At 27.8% G+C, this 21999-nt stretch overlaps 1 protein-coding gene across 4 annotated transcripts in view; it reads right to left on the bottom strand.

Moving 5' to 3' along the window:
* Positions 1–8542: 8542 nt before the first annotated feature.
* LOC100206064 (EF-hand calcium-binding domain-containing protein 4B) overlaps positions 8543–21999 on the bottom strand; it is a 38318-nt gene continuing 24861 nt past the window's right edge. For all 4 annotated transcript variants that reach the window (XM_065795579.1, XM_065795580.1, XM_065795581.1 and 1 more), the window contains 9 exons: positions 19451–19509; positions 19249–19320; positions 19052–19164; positions 18310–18428; positions 17883–18127; positions 17682–17796; positions 16344–16460; positions 9382–9458; positions 8543–9120 (listed from right to left, as the gene is read on the bottom strand). In XM_065795579.1, the coding sequence (XP_065651651.1) occupies positions 9006–9120; positions 9382–9458; positions 16344–16460; positions 17682–17796; positions 17883–18127; positions 18310–18428; positions 19052–19164; positions 19249–19320; positions 19451–19509 (1032 nt within the window). In that variant the 3' untranslated portion in view covers positions 8543–9005. The remainder of the gene's footprint in view (positions 9121–9381; positions 9459–16343; positions 16461–17681; positions 17797–17882; positions 18128–18309; positions 18429–19051; positions 19165–19248; positions 19321–19450; positions 19510–21999) is intronic.

Genomic DNA, 21999 nt, shown 5'->3' with positions numbered 1-21999 from the left:
AAATTTAGTACATAAAATAAATAAAAATCACGAAAATGTGTGAACAACCCACGACCACACCTACCTGTCATAACCACTCCTAAACACCAAATATGGTCAGATTTGATTTTCCTGATATAAATTACCTATATTTAGACATACAACATGTATCACCTAATTAAAAAACCATCGGGATATTCTAGTACTACCCGTGATAACCCCTAAAATGGTCACCAAAGAGGTCATTACATGAAAATTAAAATGGAGCCCAAAAATGAAATCCTTCGCCCCCAAAAACCTCTATAAACATGAATATATGTCTATATTTAACCAATAAATAATTTTGGCATTTTGAGACAATTCTGGCCCACTATGCGTTGGGGGCAATAGAGGTAAACTCCATTTAGATTTCTCCATCTTAGACTTTTTAAAAATAATTTCTCTTTTTATATCTATGTATATACGTTTTTTATATCTATAAATTTAATAAAAATAGAAGAAAGCAAATTAAGCCTGGTAGAAAGGCTGTCTAAAAATAACCTATAATTTATTTTAAAAACTTTAAAAAAGTTATATTTAGCAAATTTAAAGTCTAAATTATTGAGACATCAATATAATACGTCACTTCATAGTTACACACATTAAACAGTGTAAGACTAATGTTCAAAGAAAGGTTGGAACTGGCCTTCCAAAAAAAAAATCTAAAAATTATTAGTTATTTGGATTCTCCAAAAATTCCTAACGTTTTTATCACAGAGCACCGCGAAATAGCATTTAAAGGAAGTTCACACTTCCTCGCATACCAATGATGCAAATATTCCTATAGCCGGCATCGAACCACCGACTTCTAATTCTGAACCCAGAGCTCTAACCACAACAACACTGCTGCTTTGAATCCACCAAATCGGAAAGACTTAAAAATTGCCCCCCTTCTTCCTTTCTTATTACTACTACGTTAGCATAAGTTCAGGTTTCAATATTTATATGCTTAGAAACAATTTGTTAATAAAAGTAAGTTTAAGATGTGGTTTCCGCTTTTTTAAGAATGTAATCTCAGTAAATTTAAAATGTAATATTTCTGCGAAAGAGTTCTTTCTGCAAAATTTAACATAAAATGAATTGCAGACAACTTTGCAATAAAAGCATTTCTTTTCAAACTAAAATTCTGAGGTTTTTTTTAACAATTTTGTTAATAAATAGAATTTTTTTGTAGTTTCACACTATTTCCTAGATACGTAAATAGCTTTTTACTTGAGGGTAAGGCTGTTTATCCAGCTGGAAAGACACCCAATTCTGACCAGGAATGAGTGATGTTAATATACCAAGGAAAATTGGAAGGTTTATGTACAACAATACAACGAAAAGTTGAAAAGTATTTACTCTAAAAATAAATTTTTGCTTTCAGGTTTATGCTGATATAATTAATGAATTTATATTGTTACTCAACGAAAATAAGTTTTATTTTGCTTTTTTGCTTTTTAAAAGCCTAACTCCCAGCAAATATTTTATAGCAGAACTTCAGTAGACCTATATACGCAATTTTTGTTACTTCATCACCATTAGTGGCAACAACGAAAAGTGACTAGCCGATGACTAGCCACTTTATCGTATACCAGAAAATTATCGACTGGCCACTTATTGTGGATGTCACTAATAGTCCACTAAACAAAACTCCAATAAACTGTTCAAAATGCTTATATAGATCCACTGCAAGTTCACTCCAAAAACATTTTGCTGGTCTGTTCCTATTGTTCCTTATGTGCATCCATAACACTTCCCAGCAAACACTGTTTGAGTGAATTTTCAGTAGACCTATATAGGCATTTTTTATTAGTTTATTGTAGTTCTGTTTATCAATTACTTAGTGGACCATTAGTGGCAGCCGCTATAGTGGCTTGTCATTGGATAGCCACTTTTGACGGCTGCCAATAATTTTTCACTTAGTAACCGATGAGCAAAACTATAGTGGTCCGCTCAAAATGTCTGTATAGGTCCACTGAAATTCCGCTATAGAATATTTGCTGGGTTTGTTCTATGTTAGATTTAACCTAAAGTTTATAAATTTTTCAAAAATATTTTGGTTTTCAAATCCTTATAATCAAACAAAGACCTAAAGTATATATATTCAACAAAAAAATGTTGAATATATATACTTTAGGTCAAATGTAGCATAGTGCAAAGTATATTCATCTTAATAATTTTATAACAAATCTGTTCCAAAAATGTTTCTTAGTACCACCGCAAATAATTTTTGAAATTTTCCTACTTCTTGTTTGTCTTAAAGATATATCTTATCTATTCTTCGTCGTTCTTTAAGTAACACTTAACTATTTTTAAACCCTTGTAACAACTAATTTAATGATTATTTACCCGATTAAAAATTATTCATCAACTTTTAAGGGTGTTCTTTATCTTTCATTTCTCTTTAACTAAGTGCTGATTCTAATATCTCAAGATATATGAATCGTTACAAAAAAAGGAATATAATGTGAAATTGTGGAGGTGATGGCGGGTACTTTGCAAAAAAGTAAATTACTTTTTATTATTATTATTGTTATTATTATCATTATTATTATTATTATTATTGCTATTATTATTATTGTTATTATTATTACTACTAATATTAATTATTTCGTCATTTATAAACATTTTACAATGCTCTTGTTTTACAGGTTTCATCAACAAAAATTAAACAAAATTTAAGAATGACAGAAGCAAGTAGAAGACAGAAGTCTTATCTTCAGGGTCGCCGAGAGCTTTCATGACGCCCGGGGTATTGCAGCAATTAGGCGCCCCTAAAAGCATGCATGTTTTAAAATTAAAATATTTATAATTGTAAAAGTTAATTACTATGTTTTATTTCTAATAACGTTACTTTACATCCATATTTTCATGAACCTGGATTCTGGATTAAAAAACACTTATGCAACAAATTTAACATTTACTGATTAGTAATAATAAACAGACTCTCTGATATTATTATTGAAAACAATCTTTTTTGCTTTTTTATTAGCAAAGACTATAATTATTATTATGTCATTTTACGAAAGAGTTGTATCCAGAGTTGTATACATAATTGTACCTATTTTCAACATGTTTGTCTGATAGACGCGATTGGGGTTGGCATTGCGTTAATTTTAAATTAGAATGCATTTAGATTGGAAAATAGGCTTTAGCTCTTTTGAGTATTTTTGGTTAAGAAAACTTAAAGTTTTATACAGAAGTGAAAAATGAATACTCCCTAAGGCTATTATTAAGATGCAAAATATCTTCCATAAAGTTGTCTTATATTTTATAATTTTAATTTTTACCAATTCATAATTATTTAACTAGATGAATGAGAATGTTAAATGAACAGTTTTCACAATCCTAGTTTTCAATTGAATTTGTTGAATGAAATGACAAAGCACAATGTTAAAGATATTTACTTCAAGTTTATATTCGGGGAACTTTTAGTAAAAAACTGCATTTTCAGAGGCTCGTAAAGCATGATCTCCTATCTAGAGGGACTGCTGCTGAAAAAAATATCTTAAATTTTTATTTATTTATTGCAATAAACAACAAAACTTATTCATAAAAAGTTTAATATTAACGAATGAAAACAATACCTGACTTTAGTATGTTGAAGATTGACATAGCTGAAGCCAAAGTAACACCAAAAGCATACTTCTCAAAGAGTTTATTGTAGGTGCATTGCTTACATCCTGCGTTAGTTTATTTCAATAGCTGGAGATCTCTGACACCAAAATGGTTTTTTGAGACAACCAAGCATTTTATTGCCTACCCAAGCTGTTGTTTCTACTTGTGCTTTGACTTTAAGGTTGTTAGATATTATGTCTCCATGGTCTTGCTCAATGCATGCTGGAACAAGATTGTTTCCGTTAGCTTCAATGTCAGGTATGGCGTTATTAATTAGTTTTTGCGAAAACCAACTTGAGTTACTTTGCACTCTTCAACGTTAAATTTTAAATGGCATTTGTGCGATCAATTTACAGCGCTATCGATGTTGGCTTTCAGTTTTTCATAATCAGAGGAAAATCAGTTTACAGCGCTATCGATGTTGGCATTCAGTTTTTCATAATCAAAGGAAAATCAATTGATAACTCATGCGATGTTGCCATCATCGGCATATAATTTTTCATGGTTATAAATGTCTAGTAAGTCATTAATAAAGAACACAAACAGCAGTGATGTAAAAACAGATCCTTGAGGGACGACATATTCATTATTTCCCACTCGGACGTTTATTCTCTATTTATACCTGATTTACATAAGTTTTACCGACTTTGCTAAAGCATTTAACACAGTGTCGCACAACTACTTTGTCATAAGATTTATGCCTATAGGTATGATTCTTATTAAGAATTCGTTGTGTAATACTTTATTGGATGGTGAGACTTTATAGACAGTTTTTCATAATCCTATCTATCTCGGCGGCCCTGCTTGTCTTCAAGCCCCTATAGTAAGCGTAAAATATTTTTACAAATTTCCCATTATATAAATCTACAAGCACTAATTATATAAAACAATTTAATAAATAATTACAATAAAATACAATAAATTGCAACAATTAAATAAATAAATAGATAAAGTAAGAAATATAACAAGAATTATTTTTTTTTAATTAAAGATACAAAAATATGTTTTTGAAATGAAGTAATCGGGTTATTTACGAGTTGAGTTATTAAAGTTATGGATAGAGCACCTTGTTAAGCAATGAGTTCGTTATGATAATTTTTAATAATCGGTTTTTAAAGGATTTTTTGAAGCATGTCATTTTGATATTTAAATACCAATAACAAGATTTGAAACAGATTTAACTCATTAATATTAAGAACTTAAATTTATTTATGCATATTATATATAATTCAACTGACTTGTTTTTGTTTTGTTTATATATTTTTTAATGCTTAAGGGCAAGTACTTACCCAAGCAATATTACAATTTCTAATGTAGCAATAGATAAAAGAGTAAATTAAAACTATTCAACATTTTTTACTAAGTAGGTATTTTGTTTTATGCATAATGTCTATAGTTTTATGAATTTTGTTTTCAATTAGTGAAAAATGATTTTTCCGATTTAGATATTCATTAAGTATTAGATTTTATGTGATGCAACTCTGCTTACTATATTGGTTTTCCAGCTCATGACTTACTGTAGGTACAGAAGTGGGGTTTATTGTTTATGAGGCACTGCGCCACGGCTGCTCAACTTACTGTGGAGAAAATTGTTTTTATATTTAAATGGGTATAAAAAAGATTAGTGTCAACAGTAAAAATAAAAAGAGCATATTTTTGTTAGCAAACCCGATCATAATTTTACTGGCTAAATCGGTTATTGCATGATGAGTTGAATGCCCTTTTTGAAAATCAAACTGTTTGCTAAATAAGATATTATGTTTTTCAAGATAATTTTATTGTCTGTTAAACATAATACTCTCAAGCAACTTTCAAAAACAGGAAAGAACAGATATAGGTCTGTAGTTAGATGGATTAGAATCATCGCATTTTTGTATTCAGGGACTATTCATGCTATTTTTAATTGACTAGGAAAAATACCAGTTGTTATTAAAAGATTGAAGATATAAAAAGGACCCGTAAAAAAATATTTTAGCGGAATTTCAGTGGACCTATATTAACATTTTGAGTAATATACTGTAGTTTTGCTCATCCATTACTTAATAAGTTTTTTTTAAATCTGCCGCTAAATTATTTCTTATGTTTATAAAAAATTTTTAAAAGTTTTTAGCAATTTCTTCCTAACCAAATATTAATAAAAGGAATAGCGGGGTTTTTTTGTAACTGCTTTTTTCTTGTAACTTCTTTAATTTCTTCACATGTATTTCTACTATTTTCTATTGAATGTTCTAAAAGGTTAGAATAATAACGTTTTTTTATTTGGTTTTTATATTAAACAGTTTTTATATTTTTTGTATTCAATTTCATTGTTGTAAGTTTTATTTTTATTTTAATTTTTCATAAATTCTTTTTTGATTTTCGAATATAAAGTTGAGTAATCAGTGAATGGAGACACTTTAGTACCTAAATTTTAGCCACTTTCGATTACCTAAACTTAATGCAGTTTCAAATTGCTCCCAAGTTATTATTTAATGCTATTTCAAGCTGCTCTAGATTATTTATCTGCTATTTCATCTTGCTCCCAAGTTATGAAATATGAAAGTATTTCATTTTATAATTTGGCCGAAGTACTCATTGTTAATAGATTAAAAAAACTCTATCAAAATTATTAAAACATCGTTAATTATTAAAACACCTTTAATAAATGAGCTTTTCTTATCAACAAGTCTTTTAGATCATAAATTAGGGTTTTTCTTTGAGTCATATTTCAAAAATTACGTTATTGATGCAGCACAATCTCTCTAGTTCAAACATAATAGGATAAATAAAAGTTCGAATAAGAGAGATTTCCGAATTACAGAAAGTTGACTTTTTACGGTGACAGTTCACGACAACTTAGCATTCAATCAAACTATGGAGGTTTTCAAATTAAGAAAATTCAATTTAGGGGCCATCCATAAAGTACGTACGCAGGTATGGGGGGAGGGGATTTCCCAAAAGCGTACCACCGCGTACAAGGGGGGAGGGGTGTTAAAGACAGTGAGTAGGTACGCGGTTAGACTTTCTTCTAAACTTGATTTTTTTTTTTAAAAGACATTAAATTTCACGTCTGTAAGAAATCAGTATTGTATTTTTTTTTCTGACTTATAATATTTTTTATTTTTCACAACGTAATTTGATTAGTAGCGAGATGAGAAGCAAAAAGGTGTCAAATAAAAGCAAACTTTGTTGAATTCTTTTTTTTAAATTACTGTACGTAAACTGGTTTTTATTGCTTTTCTTAAAATATTAAAACATGTTGAAATATTTTAAGATTTAAATAAGTACATTAAGTAACATTTTAAGTTTTAATTAAGTACAGAGAAATGTCAAATAAACTAAATGTTTTACGCAGTGATTTAGGGGAACCTAAATCAGTGGTTTTAATGCGTACGTACTTTATGGATGCCCCTTTAGATAAATAGTACTGTATCTTGATTTTAGTAAACGACATTAGTGCATTTTTACTGAACAAACAATGAAATTTTTTGAGCTATAGCATAATTATTTAATGAGATATATTGTTTGAAGTTGAAGCAAAAGTCAGAAAAACAGATGTTTAAGAAAAAAGCCAAGCAAAAAAATATTCATTAAAAATATTATTGAAAGTTCAATATTCATCAGAAAGATAAAGATTTGTTATTTTGTTTTTATGTTGAACTTCAACAAATCCTTTTTTTTAATTATATTAAATTATGGAATTCTTTAGTACAATGCTATGCTAAAAAGTTACAATACTAGACTAAAAGATGAGGTATGCTTAAAATATTATAAGCTTTTCAATATCTTAATAACAAAATAAATTACTTAACTTCGTAATTTATCTCAGAAGTTAAGTTCTATTGTTTTTTAAAAGTCCTAAGCAATGTTATAAACAAATAAAAATTTTATTTACATGTTTTATTTATGGATCCGATGTTATTACAAAGTACTTTTTCTATAGTTAATCTCATGAATCTAATGACCACTCTTCCTGTTATAACAAAGAAACTGGTTCACCATCAGTCATCTAAATCACTCATACTTCCGTTGCCAAAATCTGTAAGCTCTCTTTAGACTATATATCTTGAAAAAATTATTGAATTCTTCTTTTCCAACCGCAGTATTAAAGTCATTATTGATGGACAACACTTTTCTTTATTTCTAGTAAGTTCAAGGATAAAACGAAATTCCATTATTGGTCTTGTGTTGTTTTCCACTTATACCAATGACACAATTATTTTTATTTTTACAAAAATATGCTAATTACACATAAACTTGTAATTAACAAGCTATAGAAAGTGATAAAAACTTATCACTTTCTATAGCTCGGAACAGGCAGCCAATTTTAAATGCCTTCTTCTGTGACAGCTTGAGGCAATTATGTTCACTTCTTCTGTGGCAACTTAAGGCAAATTTTTACCCAATCAAGTCTCAGATACATACTGCTATTAATTATTACAATGTTGTTGTTATTGATGAATGACAACACTCTTACTGAGTGTTACCTCACCTTAACGACTTCTCGTTTTATCTTTCGTTACTAGTATCATAGAAACCCAATCTATTGCAAAGTTATTATATACTAACATTATTTCTTTATTTTGCTTGCCATTTTCTTACCTCTGATTCCATTGTCTACATCTATAAATCTTTTATTTGTCCCTGTATGGAATACTGTTGTCGTATTTAGGCTGGGAACTATAAAATACATCAAACTGTAAAAATACATTATATATTTATTTTGTATATTTTAATTATATTTGCATAATTTTTCATTATTTTAAATTGTTTTTTTAAATTTTATAACAGGAAAAAATAGAAGTAAAATAAAAAGAAATAAAATAAAAAAAATTGCATTAAAAAAAGTATTTCAGATATATGAAATTCATAATGCAATATCAAATTTAGAAAAAATACAGGCAGCAAAAATATACGCTTGAAAGTTTAGAAAAAATAACTAATATTCCTACTCCAGAGTAAATTCTATATAAAAGTTATTTAATTTACAAAAATATTTTTAGCCCGCAAAAATATAAATATATTAAATTTACAGATTTTTAAAAAAATGCCATAAAAAGCATGCCGAATAAAATTAAATTACAAAATTTCATAACGTAATATCAAAATTCGAATTTAAACATTCTAAATTAGAGTTTTTAAAAATAGTGAGAGAAAAACAAAAAATAGAGAAAAGTATACCCAAATAAGAAGATTTTAAATCGAACTGGCAATTTCTAAAACTTTCTCTAAAAATGTATTTTTGCTTACTTTAAGATCTTCCTTATTTAAAAAAGAAGAAGAAGAGTTTACCTCATAACCCTATGGAGCTCCTCATCAGAGTCATAATTTAAGAAATTAAAATTGTAGTAAATTCATTTGGTTATATAAAAATTTCCGACAAACTTAACTTCCATAAAATCTTGAAGCTATTTGCAACAACTGTTTTTCTTTTTTTTATCTTTTATAGATGAAAGATTTCTGTTAGAATTTAGTGAAATTATGCTGTTTTGTAAAATCGAATCTTCACTATCTTTCATTTTCCTAAATTTAAATATAAGTATATAAAAATACATTTAAAACAGAAACTAAATAGTTACCAAACATCTAATAAAGTTATGTAATAATAATAAAATAAACACTAAAGTTAAAGATATTAAAGCTATTCACAGAATTATAAGCAAATTACTAATTATTAATTAAACACAGAATTAAGCTAATCTACTGAATACTTGACGCTGATTATCAGAATAAACATTATTAACGCTAGCATAAAAATTATAAACAATTATATCAAAAGCTTACTTTGCAAGGACACCAATAGCTTGATTGACGTTTTCTCCCGAACGTGCGCTCACTTCAAAATACAATGCATTGTAATCCTAAGCAAAAAAATTATAGCTAAAAAAGTTTAAAAAAGATTTCTGTGTAAATTGTAACATACTCATCAAATTTTAACACAAGTTAGAATATGAAGATAATCTGTCAACATTACCTCCTGTCACCATTAACAAATGCTGTTATCACACTCACTAACACATCCTATCTTTCACACTTATTATTATGTCACAATATTGTATTTATTTTTCTTCTTCAAAAAATACACCAAAAAAACCAAAATTTGAAAAAGATTTATGCAACCATGTAGACACCAAACCATTTATGCACCAAACCAACCCCCAAACCACCAACCATTTATGCACCAAAGTGGTTTACATGGCTGGAGCAGGCACCAAACCAATAACCTTTCAATCAAAAATCAACACTCTAACAACTGTATCAAGACTGCTTAAAAAGTATTTCATAACATTTTTCAATACTTTAATAATATTGTAATATTATCCATAAATGTGATTTTATAATATTATCAATATTATATGTGAGTATAATCCAGTCTTAAGAATAGAAACATTTCCAAACCATCATTCAGCGTCTTATTTTATAACCCCCGTGAAACTGTATCACTTATTTTTGCTTTAAAGGTATTCTTACTACTATACCCTTGTTTTTATATCAGCTTTATCAACTTGTTTTTATCTTCTTTTTTTAAAATTATAGAGTTAAGAGAGTTGTAACTATAACTAAAGTAGCTTCCTTGGATGTAGTGGCCTTTTCGCCTTGGAGAGGTGAACTTACATTTAAAAGAAAAATATCCAATAAAAGGTGTAAACAAAATACATCCATCTAATATAGATGAAATAATAAATACACCTATTTTTTTATGTGGTTATTAATAACTTTTAGTTGTGATCACCCAGCTACTGGTAACATATAATTAAGCATAACCTGGCAGATGTCTCGCTGTCTTGTATATCTAACTTTAAATACTGTCTGCCTTGGGGGTTCTTGGTTGAGTTTAGACTAGAGATGGTGTCTTGATAAAAATTTGTCTTGGGCAGATGTTAACATCTAGCTACTGCCTAGTACAAAGCTTCCTGGGTTGAAAATTTAGGGGTATGCAGAAAATTTTTTTAGAACAGCCTTGCAATCATTTTTCATCAATAGGCTGACATAGATTTAAACCTGTTATATAGTTGCATCTTTTTCTATTATCTACAACTACTATTATGGTCACTGCTCAAGCGATGTACATCTCAAACATCTCAAATCTTGTTCAATCCCAAAAACTCAATTTGTTCTAACACAAAACTCTTGTTTTAACCTAAAACTCAATCTCACATGACCCATTATTTAGCAAAGTTGCATCCTTTAACTTTTAACTGTTCCGCCATGCTCAAAAAACTTTTATAAACCTAGTTTTTTTACCTTCAACAAAATACTTCAGAAGCCCTGTCTTCGTATTTTTCTCACTTATGCAGTTTACAGTTTTTAATGCCTTCTCTCAACCGTTTTCTTGTTATATAACTTTCTTCTTTGCTTTCTGTTAACTACTAACTTACATAACTTTAACTATATTGTTTTTGGAAGTGAACTTGTTATTTATAACATATTAAATTGTATGATTTTTTCTCAAAAAAAAGAAAGTAAAAACAAAAAAAAACAAAAAAAAAAAAACTATATTATATATAGAGAGTTTGGTTTATTTAACATAACTATCTTCATAATGCAGGATTAAATTAAAAAAAAAATCATTTCGTTAGAAAATCAGTAAATGAATAAAAAAATAATTAATAAAAGGCTGGTACTCAGGTTTCCCAAACTCTGTAGTAGCTCTTAGAGAGGCTGATTCCATCAACAGGTGAAAAATATCAAAGTATTAACAGTGCCATGATGCGCATGGATGTACTTATCTATGCTCTGAGTCAAGTTCTTTAACAAATTTAAAAACGAATAAAGTACCAAAAACTATAAAACATAAAAAACCATCTCATATCCAAGTTCTCTAATCCTATCATTCACTAACATTCGTGGTCTTCGAAGTAACTTTTCTTCTGTGGAGTCTTATCTCTTGCAAAGTTCACCAGACTTACTTGTTCTTTGTGAGATTAATTTGAGTTTAGCTGTCTTATCTTGTGATCTTATTGTTAATGGTTATCTTCCATTAATTCGTAAAGACTCCAATATTCACATGCTTGGTCTGGGCATTTACATTCGTAAGAATTCACCGATTTGTCAGGAAACTAGGATTGAATCCACAGACTATTCTTTTATGTGTTTTCATTTAGCACCACTTCACTCTATCGCCTTTCTTTGTTTTCTATCGCTCTCCTTCATCTCAAAACTGCACTCTTTTTGATGTTATTTCTGATCATATTGACCAAGCCCTCTCTCATTATCCATCAGCCAATATTGTTGTTGTTGGTGACTTTAATGTTCATCACACTGAATGGCTAGGCTCTAGTGTCAGTGACTCTGCAAGCGTTAAAGGCCACAACTTTTTCCTTTCTCAATACTTAACTTAAATAGTTAACTTTCCAACTCGCTTTCCAGACAACCCGAACCATTTACCTTCTCTATTTGACTTATGTCTTGTTTCTGATCCTAGTAAGTGCTCAGTTTCTCCACAGTTTGATCTCTCTAAAACTATTATCTCATATTTCTTCATCATCAGAATCCCTTATCATCAAACCGCTTACAACTACCTTAAAGCTGACTAGGACTCTTTCCGAGAGTTTCTTGTGATGGCCCTTGGGTAGAAATTTATCTTCCTGCTGACAAATATGCTTCTGACTTCGTGGATTAGTGGCAGGCATGGAATCTTTTATTCCCTCTCAACAATTCCAGGCCAAGCCTCATTCTTCTCCATGGTTTTCCTCACATTGTGCTGCTGCAATTGCTAATCAAAGCCATTACTTCCATATCTATCAGCAAAACAATTCTCCAGAAAACAGACGTTTGTTGATTACTGCTAGAAACCATTGCAAAAAGGTTTTGTCTAACGCCAAAGCCCGCTATTTTAGGTCATGAAATCTTGTATTTCATCACAAAATTAGGCTCTCATGACTTCTGGAGAATCTTTAATAGTATCAATAATAAGAGCAAACCTGTAATTCCACCTCTCTTGTATGGTTCATACTTAGTCACCTCACCTAAAGACAAAGCTGAATTGTTTGCTAAGAACTTTTCATCAATATCATTTCTTGATTCCACTAGTTGCGTTCTACCTGATATAGCTGTCAAACAGGTTGATCCATTGCTTGACATTCGTATCACTCCAGCATCTGTATCTAAAGTGATTTCCTGTTTAGACTTTTCTACAGCTTGTGGTCCGGACAACATACCTGTTATTGTCTTGCAGAAGTGTTGTTAGGAGCTGTCGTCTATACTTTCAAAACTATTCAACAAGTGCTTATCAGAGTTTTGCTTTCCAGCCTGCTGGAAAATGGCATCTGTTATTCCTATTTTCAAAAATTCTGGAGAGCAATCTGATTCGTGTAACTATCTTCCATTAGTCTTCTTCCTATCATAAGCAAGGTTTTTGAATCTTCAATAACAAACACTTAATTTCTCAACTTGAATCTAATAACTTACTTTCTGATCATCAATATGGATTTCGATCTTCTCGTTCAACAGCTGATTTGCTGACATTACTAAATGATAGGTTTTATTGTACATTAGATAAAGGGGGAGAGGTATCGTTAGAGAGCTATCACTCTTGACATTTCTAAAGCTTTTGATAAAGTTTGGCATGCTGGTCTTCTCCATAAGCTTTTTTCTTATGATGTGTCTGGTAACATCTTTAAGATTATTGAATTCCTTCAAATTGTAGTATAAAAGTTGTCCTCAATGGACAGCACTCTTCTTCTTATTCTGTAACTTCAGTGGTTCCTCAAAGTTTAATTCTTGGCCCTATACTCTTTTTAATTTACATTAGCGATCTTCCAGATATTCTCACATCTAAGCTGATGATACTACCATTAATTCTTGTCATGATAAGAAGCCAACACTCTCTGATTGCTTGGAGAAGGCATTTGAGCTTGAAAAGGGTCTCACTTCTGCTACAGCATGGGGCTCAGTGGCTGGTGAACTTTAATTCAGATAAAACTCAATTTTTTTTAGCCAATCATTATCGCAATAATTTAGATCTTCCTATATTTATGAACGGTAATTTTACTTTACTTTAATTTACTTCACCTTCTAGGATTAACCCTTACTTCTGACCTTACTTGAAAACCATATATCAAATCCATTGCAAAATTAGCATCTGCTAAGGTTGCATCTCTTTATAAAGCTCAACACATTCTTACTCTGGATTCTATTCTCTATCTCTATAAATCTCAAATCCGGCCTTGTATGAAATACTGTTGCCATATATGGGTCGGAACTTCTAATGATGCCCTTTCTCTTTTAGACAAGGTACAAAAATGCATTTTAAACATAGTTGGACCTGCTCTTGCAGTCAACCTCCAACGATTATCACATTGTCATAATGTTGCTTCTCTTTCTCTTTTCTACAAATTCTATAATGGGCACTGCTCTTAAGAGCTAGCATCTCTTGTGCCATCTACTAAAATTCATTCTTGTGTTACTCGTCATTTAATTAAGTCTCATCTTTTTTCTTTGACTGTTCCTAGGTGCTCCAAAAACTCTTATTCCTCTAGTTTTTTTCCTCCAACATCAGTTTTTTAGAACTCTCTTCCTTCATCTTGTTTTCCTGATTCATAAAACTTGCAATCGTTATCTTGCTCTACAATCTTCATCTTTTCTCTGTCAGTAACTTCCAACCCTAATTAGTGGTTGCTTGCAGCCTTGTTAGAAACGAAGATGTTAAAAAAAAATTAGTTAAAATGAAACAAGTATCAAATTAATGAATTAGGTTATATATATTATAGGTTATAAATATATATTATATAGCTACGATGCTGAGGTGCAGACTTTCACTCTAATCTTGAAGGTAAAAAATAGCAAATATAATTCTTGTTCCGACTGGAATTTTATTAACAATTTCGGTGCACCCCTACTGTTAAGAAATAAACTTGCTTCAAGCAGAAAATTATTTAGCTTTGTTTTAAGTCAAATTCAATCTTTGACATAAGTAAAGAATCACATCAAGCTTTAAAAACAAGAATCTTAATTTAAGAATTTAATTATGAAACACTTAAGTAGACCTAGTTATTGATTATCTAGTACCTTAGATGCCTCAAACAATTGTATTGTAATCTGCTAAGGTTGCATCTCTTTTTGGTGCTTGCCACTTTCTTACTCAGTATTTTATTCTTTATCTTTATAAATCTCAAGTCCATCCTTGTATGGAATACTGTTGCCATATATGGTACAGATCCAATGACTTTTTTGCCCTTTATCTTTAAGAAAAGAAGCAAAAACGCATTGTAAACATAGTTGAACATGCTCTTGCAGCCAACCTCTCTTGTGCCATCTACTAAAATTCATTCTCGTGTTACTCGTCATTTAATTAAGTCTCATCCTTTTACTGCAACTGTTCCTAAGTGCTCCAAAAATGCTTATTCGCCTAGTTTTTTTCCAAGAACATTAGTTCTTTGGGATTCGCTTCCTTCATCTTGTTTTTATGATTCATATAATTTGCTATCTTTTGAGTCATCTGTCAATCATTATCTTGCTCTATAAACTTCATATTTTTTCTTCCAGTAACTTCCCACTCTAATAGTGGTTGCTTGCAACCTTGTTGAAAGTGGAGGTGTCAACAACAACAACAAACAAAACAAAAAAGTATATAACACAGAACTTAATTAAATTGATTATAAAAACCCAGGTTTTGATATCAAAATAAAGCTAGAAAAAGCTTTATAAAGTGCTGAGCTAAAAAAATAACTAATGAAGATATCAATATATAATCACTCAATAGAATTTTGCATCGTTGATTTTACAAAAAATAAAAAAAGTACTTCTAAATTCAAGGCTGTGTTAGTGTTTAAAATCAATCCAACAAACATCAGTTAAGTGCGTAAAAGCTTTTAGTGCATGTGCATTGTTTTTAACAAAACTTTGAAGTGGGTTAAATGATAACACTATTGATACCTCGTGCTTTTTAAAAAATTACAACAAAAAGGCTAAAAATTGAAACTAATATAAGTTTGCTAATATGAAATAAAAACAAAGAAATCATTTCACACATTAGTGGCGTAGGAAGGTTTTTAAATGTTTGAAATAACCAACTTTTAAACAAAAAGAATATTTCAATATTTGTGTATTCATATGTATGACGTAAAGTTTCTTCACAAAAAAAAATTACTGTGTTAGGAGAATGGGAACAAGAAACTCTAAAATCTTAGCCACTCCCTACCCTAAATGTGAGGGCAATGAGTTGAATTATCTATTTTTTCATAAATATAAACTAGTTATCTATTCATCAACAGATTTCAAATTTAATGTTTAAATTATTCATTGTTCAGTTTTTATGATCATGTAAAGAATAACCCCCTCAATTTGAGGGAGCCACAAACTTTACATGGTCATAAAAAGTGAACACTGAATAATTTAAACATAAAATTTGAAATCTGTTGATGAATGCATAAATAGTTTATATTTATAAAAAATAAATAATTCAACTCATTGCCCTCACATTTAGGGTAGGGAGTGGCTAAGATTTTAGGGTTTTTTGTTTCTATTCTCCTATCACAGTAATTTTTTTTATGAAGAGTCTTTTCTTCATACATGTGAACCTAAAAAAAATTGGAATATTTTTTTTGTTTAAAAGTTGGTTATTTCAAACATTTAAGAACCTTCCGACGCCACTGCATTAAACTGTAGTTTTAGAGTTCCTTTGTATGTAATAATTTATTTGTTTTAAATTAAAAATTGGATCTGGATATGGATTCGGATAAAATCCTGAAAACCCTTGTAAGATCCAGATCCAACTAAATGTATACATATAATTTAAGAAATACTTTTGCAATTTTTTCTGCAGCCTCTTTATTTACTTTTCTCTGATTATTATTTTCTCCAACAACCATGTCAGACTTGCTACCTATTAAAGCAATGACACAATCTGGTTCAGCTCCTTCCTAAAAAAAACCATAAAAACCACATTTGAAACAAAAAAAGCTTTTCACTATAGAATACTTAAATTAATATTTAATATTATTCAAAACTACTGTTCAAAATTATTTTACTTATTATATTTATATTAAACTAATATAAAAAACTGTCTATTTTCAATACTAAATTATTGACATTGCTGACTTTTATTAGCCTGTTAACATTCTGTTACTAAATTAATATTAATACTTGTACTAATATATCAGTTTTTAAACAACTTTATTTTATATTTTAGATAACAATTTTGGATAACAAAGACATCAAAGTAAGACTTTTAAGGCAAGACCAATGACAATTACAGAATTATGACAAAACATAAAAAAATATTTGTGTAGTATTTTTCTTTTAATGTTTATATTTCAATGTAAATATTCTATTATTATTATTAATCCTAATAAATTTAATGTTATTTTATAATGTTTTAGTTTATAATTAGATATGAGTCCAATCTCCAACAAAACCCATAGCTATAAAGAAAACTCCTTTAAAACTATTAAAAAATAAACTATTTTATAAAAATGATTTTATGCAATAAAATGTTGCTGTATAAAATAATAATTATTTTTCATTCTTTTTAAAGTTTTACTCTTTTTAAAACCAATGAAAGATTTTAGGAATCTTTTTTAGAAAATAGAGGACAATAATTTTATTATCGTCCCCTTTATATGGTTATTAATTAATCCTCCAACAAACATATTCTGTATTTAATTGAATTGCTTTAAAAATACTATATCAGAAAAAATAACTAATCATGAAAAAAAAATATTGAAAGAAAAAATTGCAACCATGATTAATGATTAAACTTGTATAGTAATATAATTAAAAAAATATAATATATATTATTATAAAAGTTTATACTGTATAAAGCAACTATGCATATTTATGTTTATTTATTACATGCCACTACATTTAAACTTGCATAACTTATAATAAAACATATTATGATCATAAGACAACAGTCTAGGAAAGAAATTAAGGTTAAAAGTATTTAAAAATATATTAAAAAACAACACTGTTTTACCCTACTCGTACTTTGGAAATACATATGAAAGAGATCTACTATAAAAACAATTTTATTCCTAAAACTTTTTCGTAACTAAACAATGTATATAATTTTTTTAAATGTTTTCTTTTTTTAAGAGCTGCTGTGTAATAAGTACATCAACAAATAGCCTGTAAATTAATACCTCAACATTGAGCATCCACCCTTTTACATTAGTAAATGAAGTCTCTGATGTCAAATCAAACATTATTATTATTCCATCTGCACGTCTAAAGTATTGCTTAGTCAAACTTTGAAACCTGTTAAATTTGTATTAAGTATGTATTAAAATTTCAAAAGATTGGAAATAGAAAAAAAAATCAGAAAGACAAATGATTATTTAGACCTTTCTTGACCAGCAGTGTCCCAAAGTTGAAGTGCAATCCAGTTATTGCAAATTTCTAAAGTCTTTACTTGAAAGTCAACACCAATTGTTGCACTAAAATTGGGACGAAAATCATTGTGGCAGAAACGGTAGATAAAACTACTTTTACCAACACCACTGTCGCCAACAAAAACAATTTTATACACACGATTCGGATTTTCTGGCGGACTTTTTTCTGGCGGACTTTTTAGCATAGGTAAAGATATCTATTTATAAAAACCTAATTATAAATATTAAATAACAATAATAATCATAAGAATTATAAAAGTTATTATTAGCTAATCATCGATGATCAATCGATCAACGATTAATAGATTAAAAACCGTCAATCATAAGTTACCATAATAAACAACAATTATTTATATATTTCATACCTTATAAAAATTACCTCAGGGTCATCTTCACTATTACTTCCAACAGGTGGCAAACGAGGCGATTTTGGAGTACTAAATATTGGAGGCTGATCTAGATGTGCTTTTGATATGCCTTCATTATCAAAATCGGTTTCTGTTAATAATAAATTAGTCAAGGTGATAGGGTGTTAATGTTTTTAAAGAAATTTTGATGAGAGCAAATGTTTAATAGAATAAACCAAATTTTATAGAATTTTCTTACTATTGCATTATATTATAAAATTTCAACAGTTAGGAAAAATTGATAAAAAAACAAAAAAACATTGAACAATCTACTAATAACATTTACTAAACTAGAATATCTGGAGTGATGATAGAATATATTTATATGCATCATGCAAACCTATATGGTCTGCAATATGCTTCACTAATTGATGACAATAGTACTAATGGGTAAAATTTAAAATCAAGACAAATATGTTAACTAAATCTGAATTATTTTTAATGCAAGAAAAGAAAATAAAAAATAAAAATAATGTTTTAATAAAATTAGTTTTTAAGAATCAAGTTATATAAAATATAATACAAACTAAAATAATAATAATATAAACTATTTGAAATGAATTATAACTTATTTTATATTTGTAAATCATGTTCAATCTTCTTTTTGGTTTTTCTTTTTCTTTTATCTTCCTTTTTAAATCTTTTACTATTTTAAATTTAATAGACATAAAATAATAAGAATGATAAAAATACAGTTAACTCAAAAATATTAACCTTCAGTCTCAACCAAATCTGATTTATCAAAATTAAGCTTTTCATTGCTTAACGAAAAAGTATAACTACTAAATTCTAGTGACGGCTCATTATCTGGATTACATATGTCACTCCTAAGTAATAAAAAATTTTAGGATCGTTAATGCAAAACAAAGGCTAACTAATATGGATTAAAATTAGTATTTACTACTACATACTTTGAATTAAAATATGCAGACATCACTGATCCTTGTTTTGTTAAAGGTTTATGAGATGGGGATGACGTCATTCTAAAAACAATTCTTGTTTTAAATTTAAAAATAAAAAATAAAAAAGATTTTTTTTTGTGGATTAAAAAAGTTTCTTATGTAAAATTATACATTAAGTAAATTAAATATAAGAATTATAAGATTAATTTACCTTTTTTCCATATGTGATTTTTGTTCTAATATTGGCGACAATTCTGGTAATGCAACATTCTGCATGAAAACAGAATAATAGTACTTTTTTTATAATAACAATCATTAATAAATTTTGAATAATTTTCAATTTTAAATACATGTTTAAAATATTTAAAATACTTATATAATATATAGTTTAAAAACTTGTTTAAAATACTAACTAATAAAAAAAGAACTTTTTTATCTATATATTTTTGATATAAACATGTATTTGAATATCAAATTTTATAAGAAGTATTAAATAATAATAATAATAATAATAATAATAATAATAATAACAACAACAATAATAACAATAACAGTAATAAAAATAAAAAAATACAATATTAAATGCTTAACAATATAAAGTATATAATTTAATGATATGATAATATAAAAAGAAACAAAGCCTTCTGCAACTAAAATTATGTACGCTGTTGTACTTGGCTGTGCATTTTAGTCTATACATAAGTCTTAGACCACATAATCATATTTATAACTTTTGGTTAACTAAGTTTTTAATGTTTTTTAAAAATAAACATCTAATATCTAGCCTTGAATAGAGATACTGTGTATGTAGATACTACAGAAATACACACTATAATATTGTTAATACCGAGGTAAAACAGAGATCGGACTGACACCATTACATTAGTTAGTTTGGTCTTATTTGGTTTGGTTATTTATTGTAATCAACTATATATTCTAATGATGTGACCAAACTTCTTTGAATTTTAAAAATGACATCAAATCATTCTGATAAAAAAAGTGCAAACTTTGAACTGTTAACAATTTTTACTACATTATTTGGTTAAGTAATATTTATAAACTAACATTATGAATTAGTATTAAAAAGAACTAATAATTTTTTTAATTTATAAATATCTATAAAAACTTTAAACCAAAGTTTTATATCATTACATTAACTTTATATCATCAAAATATAACTACAATTGCTCCCGAAATCAAATAAGAATTAAAATGGTAAAAAAAAAAATTTATCAAAAATTAAACTGTTTTGGAATATTTTTTATACAACTTATAGTCATCAACAAAATCAACAAGAGCATTCTAAACTAGCATCCAGCATATAAAAAAATTGGGAAAACCAAAAAATCTTAAAAAATAACATAAAGTTTTATCTTTAAATACCAAACTTCAACATAGTTAAGAAAGAAAGAACTCCTAATGAAACCTTGAGTGGAATAGATTCTTAGAATATGTATTCTTGTTCTAACAAATCTTACCTTAATATAAGATAATACTAAATAGTTCTATGGACATACAAATCAAATTTTTAACTCTTTCATGAAAAATCAAGTTTGTGTGCAGAGGAATTTGAAATAACATATAAATCTGTTTGAATTTAACTATAAAACACAGGCAGTTCGGTGAATGTCATTCAGCAAAATATTGGTAAAACACAGAAGTAGTTTGGTGAATGTCATTCAGTAAAATATCAGTAAAACACAGAACTAGTTCAGTAAAATGTTAACAAAATGTAGAAAAAGAAATTTAAAACTTACTAAAAATAGTCATTATGTAGATATTTTAAATTATATAGCTATTATAAATAGATATCATTTACTTATTACATAGATATTAAATATTATGTAACTATTATAAAGATATTATATATTATATATTATTACATAGATAATATCTATGTAATAAAACACATATATTATACAGTTATTATATCTATGTAATAAAAAAACAATATTATACAGTTATTATATAGATAATTTAACCCTAACCCTAACCCTACATTATTTACATACTTTATATACTAAATAATGTATAATATCTGATATTATACACTATATATATAATATATATTATACAGTCATTATATAGATAATATATAGATATTACATATAATAAAAATACTATATATTATATAATTATCATATACTACATAGTTATTATATAGATATTACATACCATAAAAATATTACGTATTATATATATATTATATAGATACTATAGTTATTTTAATGAATGATTAAAAATTAAAATTAATAATCATTTATAAGAATATATTAAAACACTAATAAAAAAAGATATTCAATAGCATCGAACAGTTTTAAAACAGTCTTAAAAGATTTACAAAAAGGTGGACATAAAATATAAACTTTTAAAGTTTAAATTGATCAATACATGTGTAAGTTTAAAAAATGTATTCATGTTTGAATGATTTTTTTATTTATTTATAAAACAACTTATATGTGTATGAGAGTGTGTATGCGTGGGATCTTTAAATGTATGCAACTTCCATATGCAAATGTCTAAAACTTATGCACTGTACTGCTCTTTTCTATTTATACAAAATTTATATGAAAATTTTTGCTTCTATTGTTTTTTTAAGCCAATTCAATATACTAATATATTCTGCCAATCTAAACTTTTAAAAAGCTGATCTTAAATGTAACCATAATTTGAAATGAAATGAAAAAAGAAAATAATTCAAATTTTTTTTTTTTTTGGAAGTTTCCTAAGTGCTACCTGCCCATACCCAAACTTGTACAT

This window comes from Hydra vulgaris, chromosome 04, assembly GCF_038396675.1.
Source record: "Hydra vulgaris chromosome 04, alternate assembly HydraT2T_AEP".
NCBI lineage: Eukaryota > Metazoa > Cnidaria > Hydrozoa > Anthoathecata > Hydridae > Hydra > Hydra vulgaris.
This window is presented reverse-complemented; position numbering and strand designations above follow the sequence as displayed.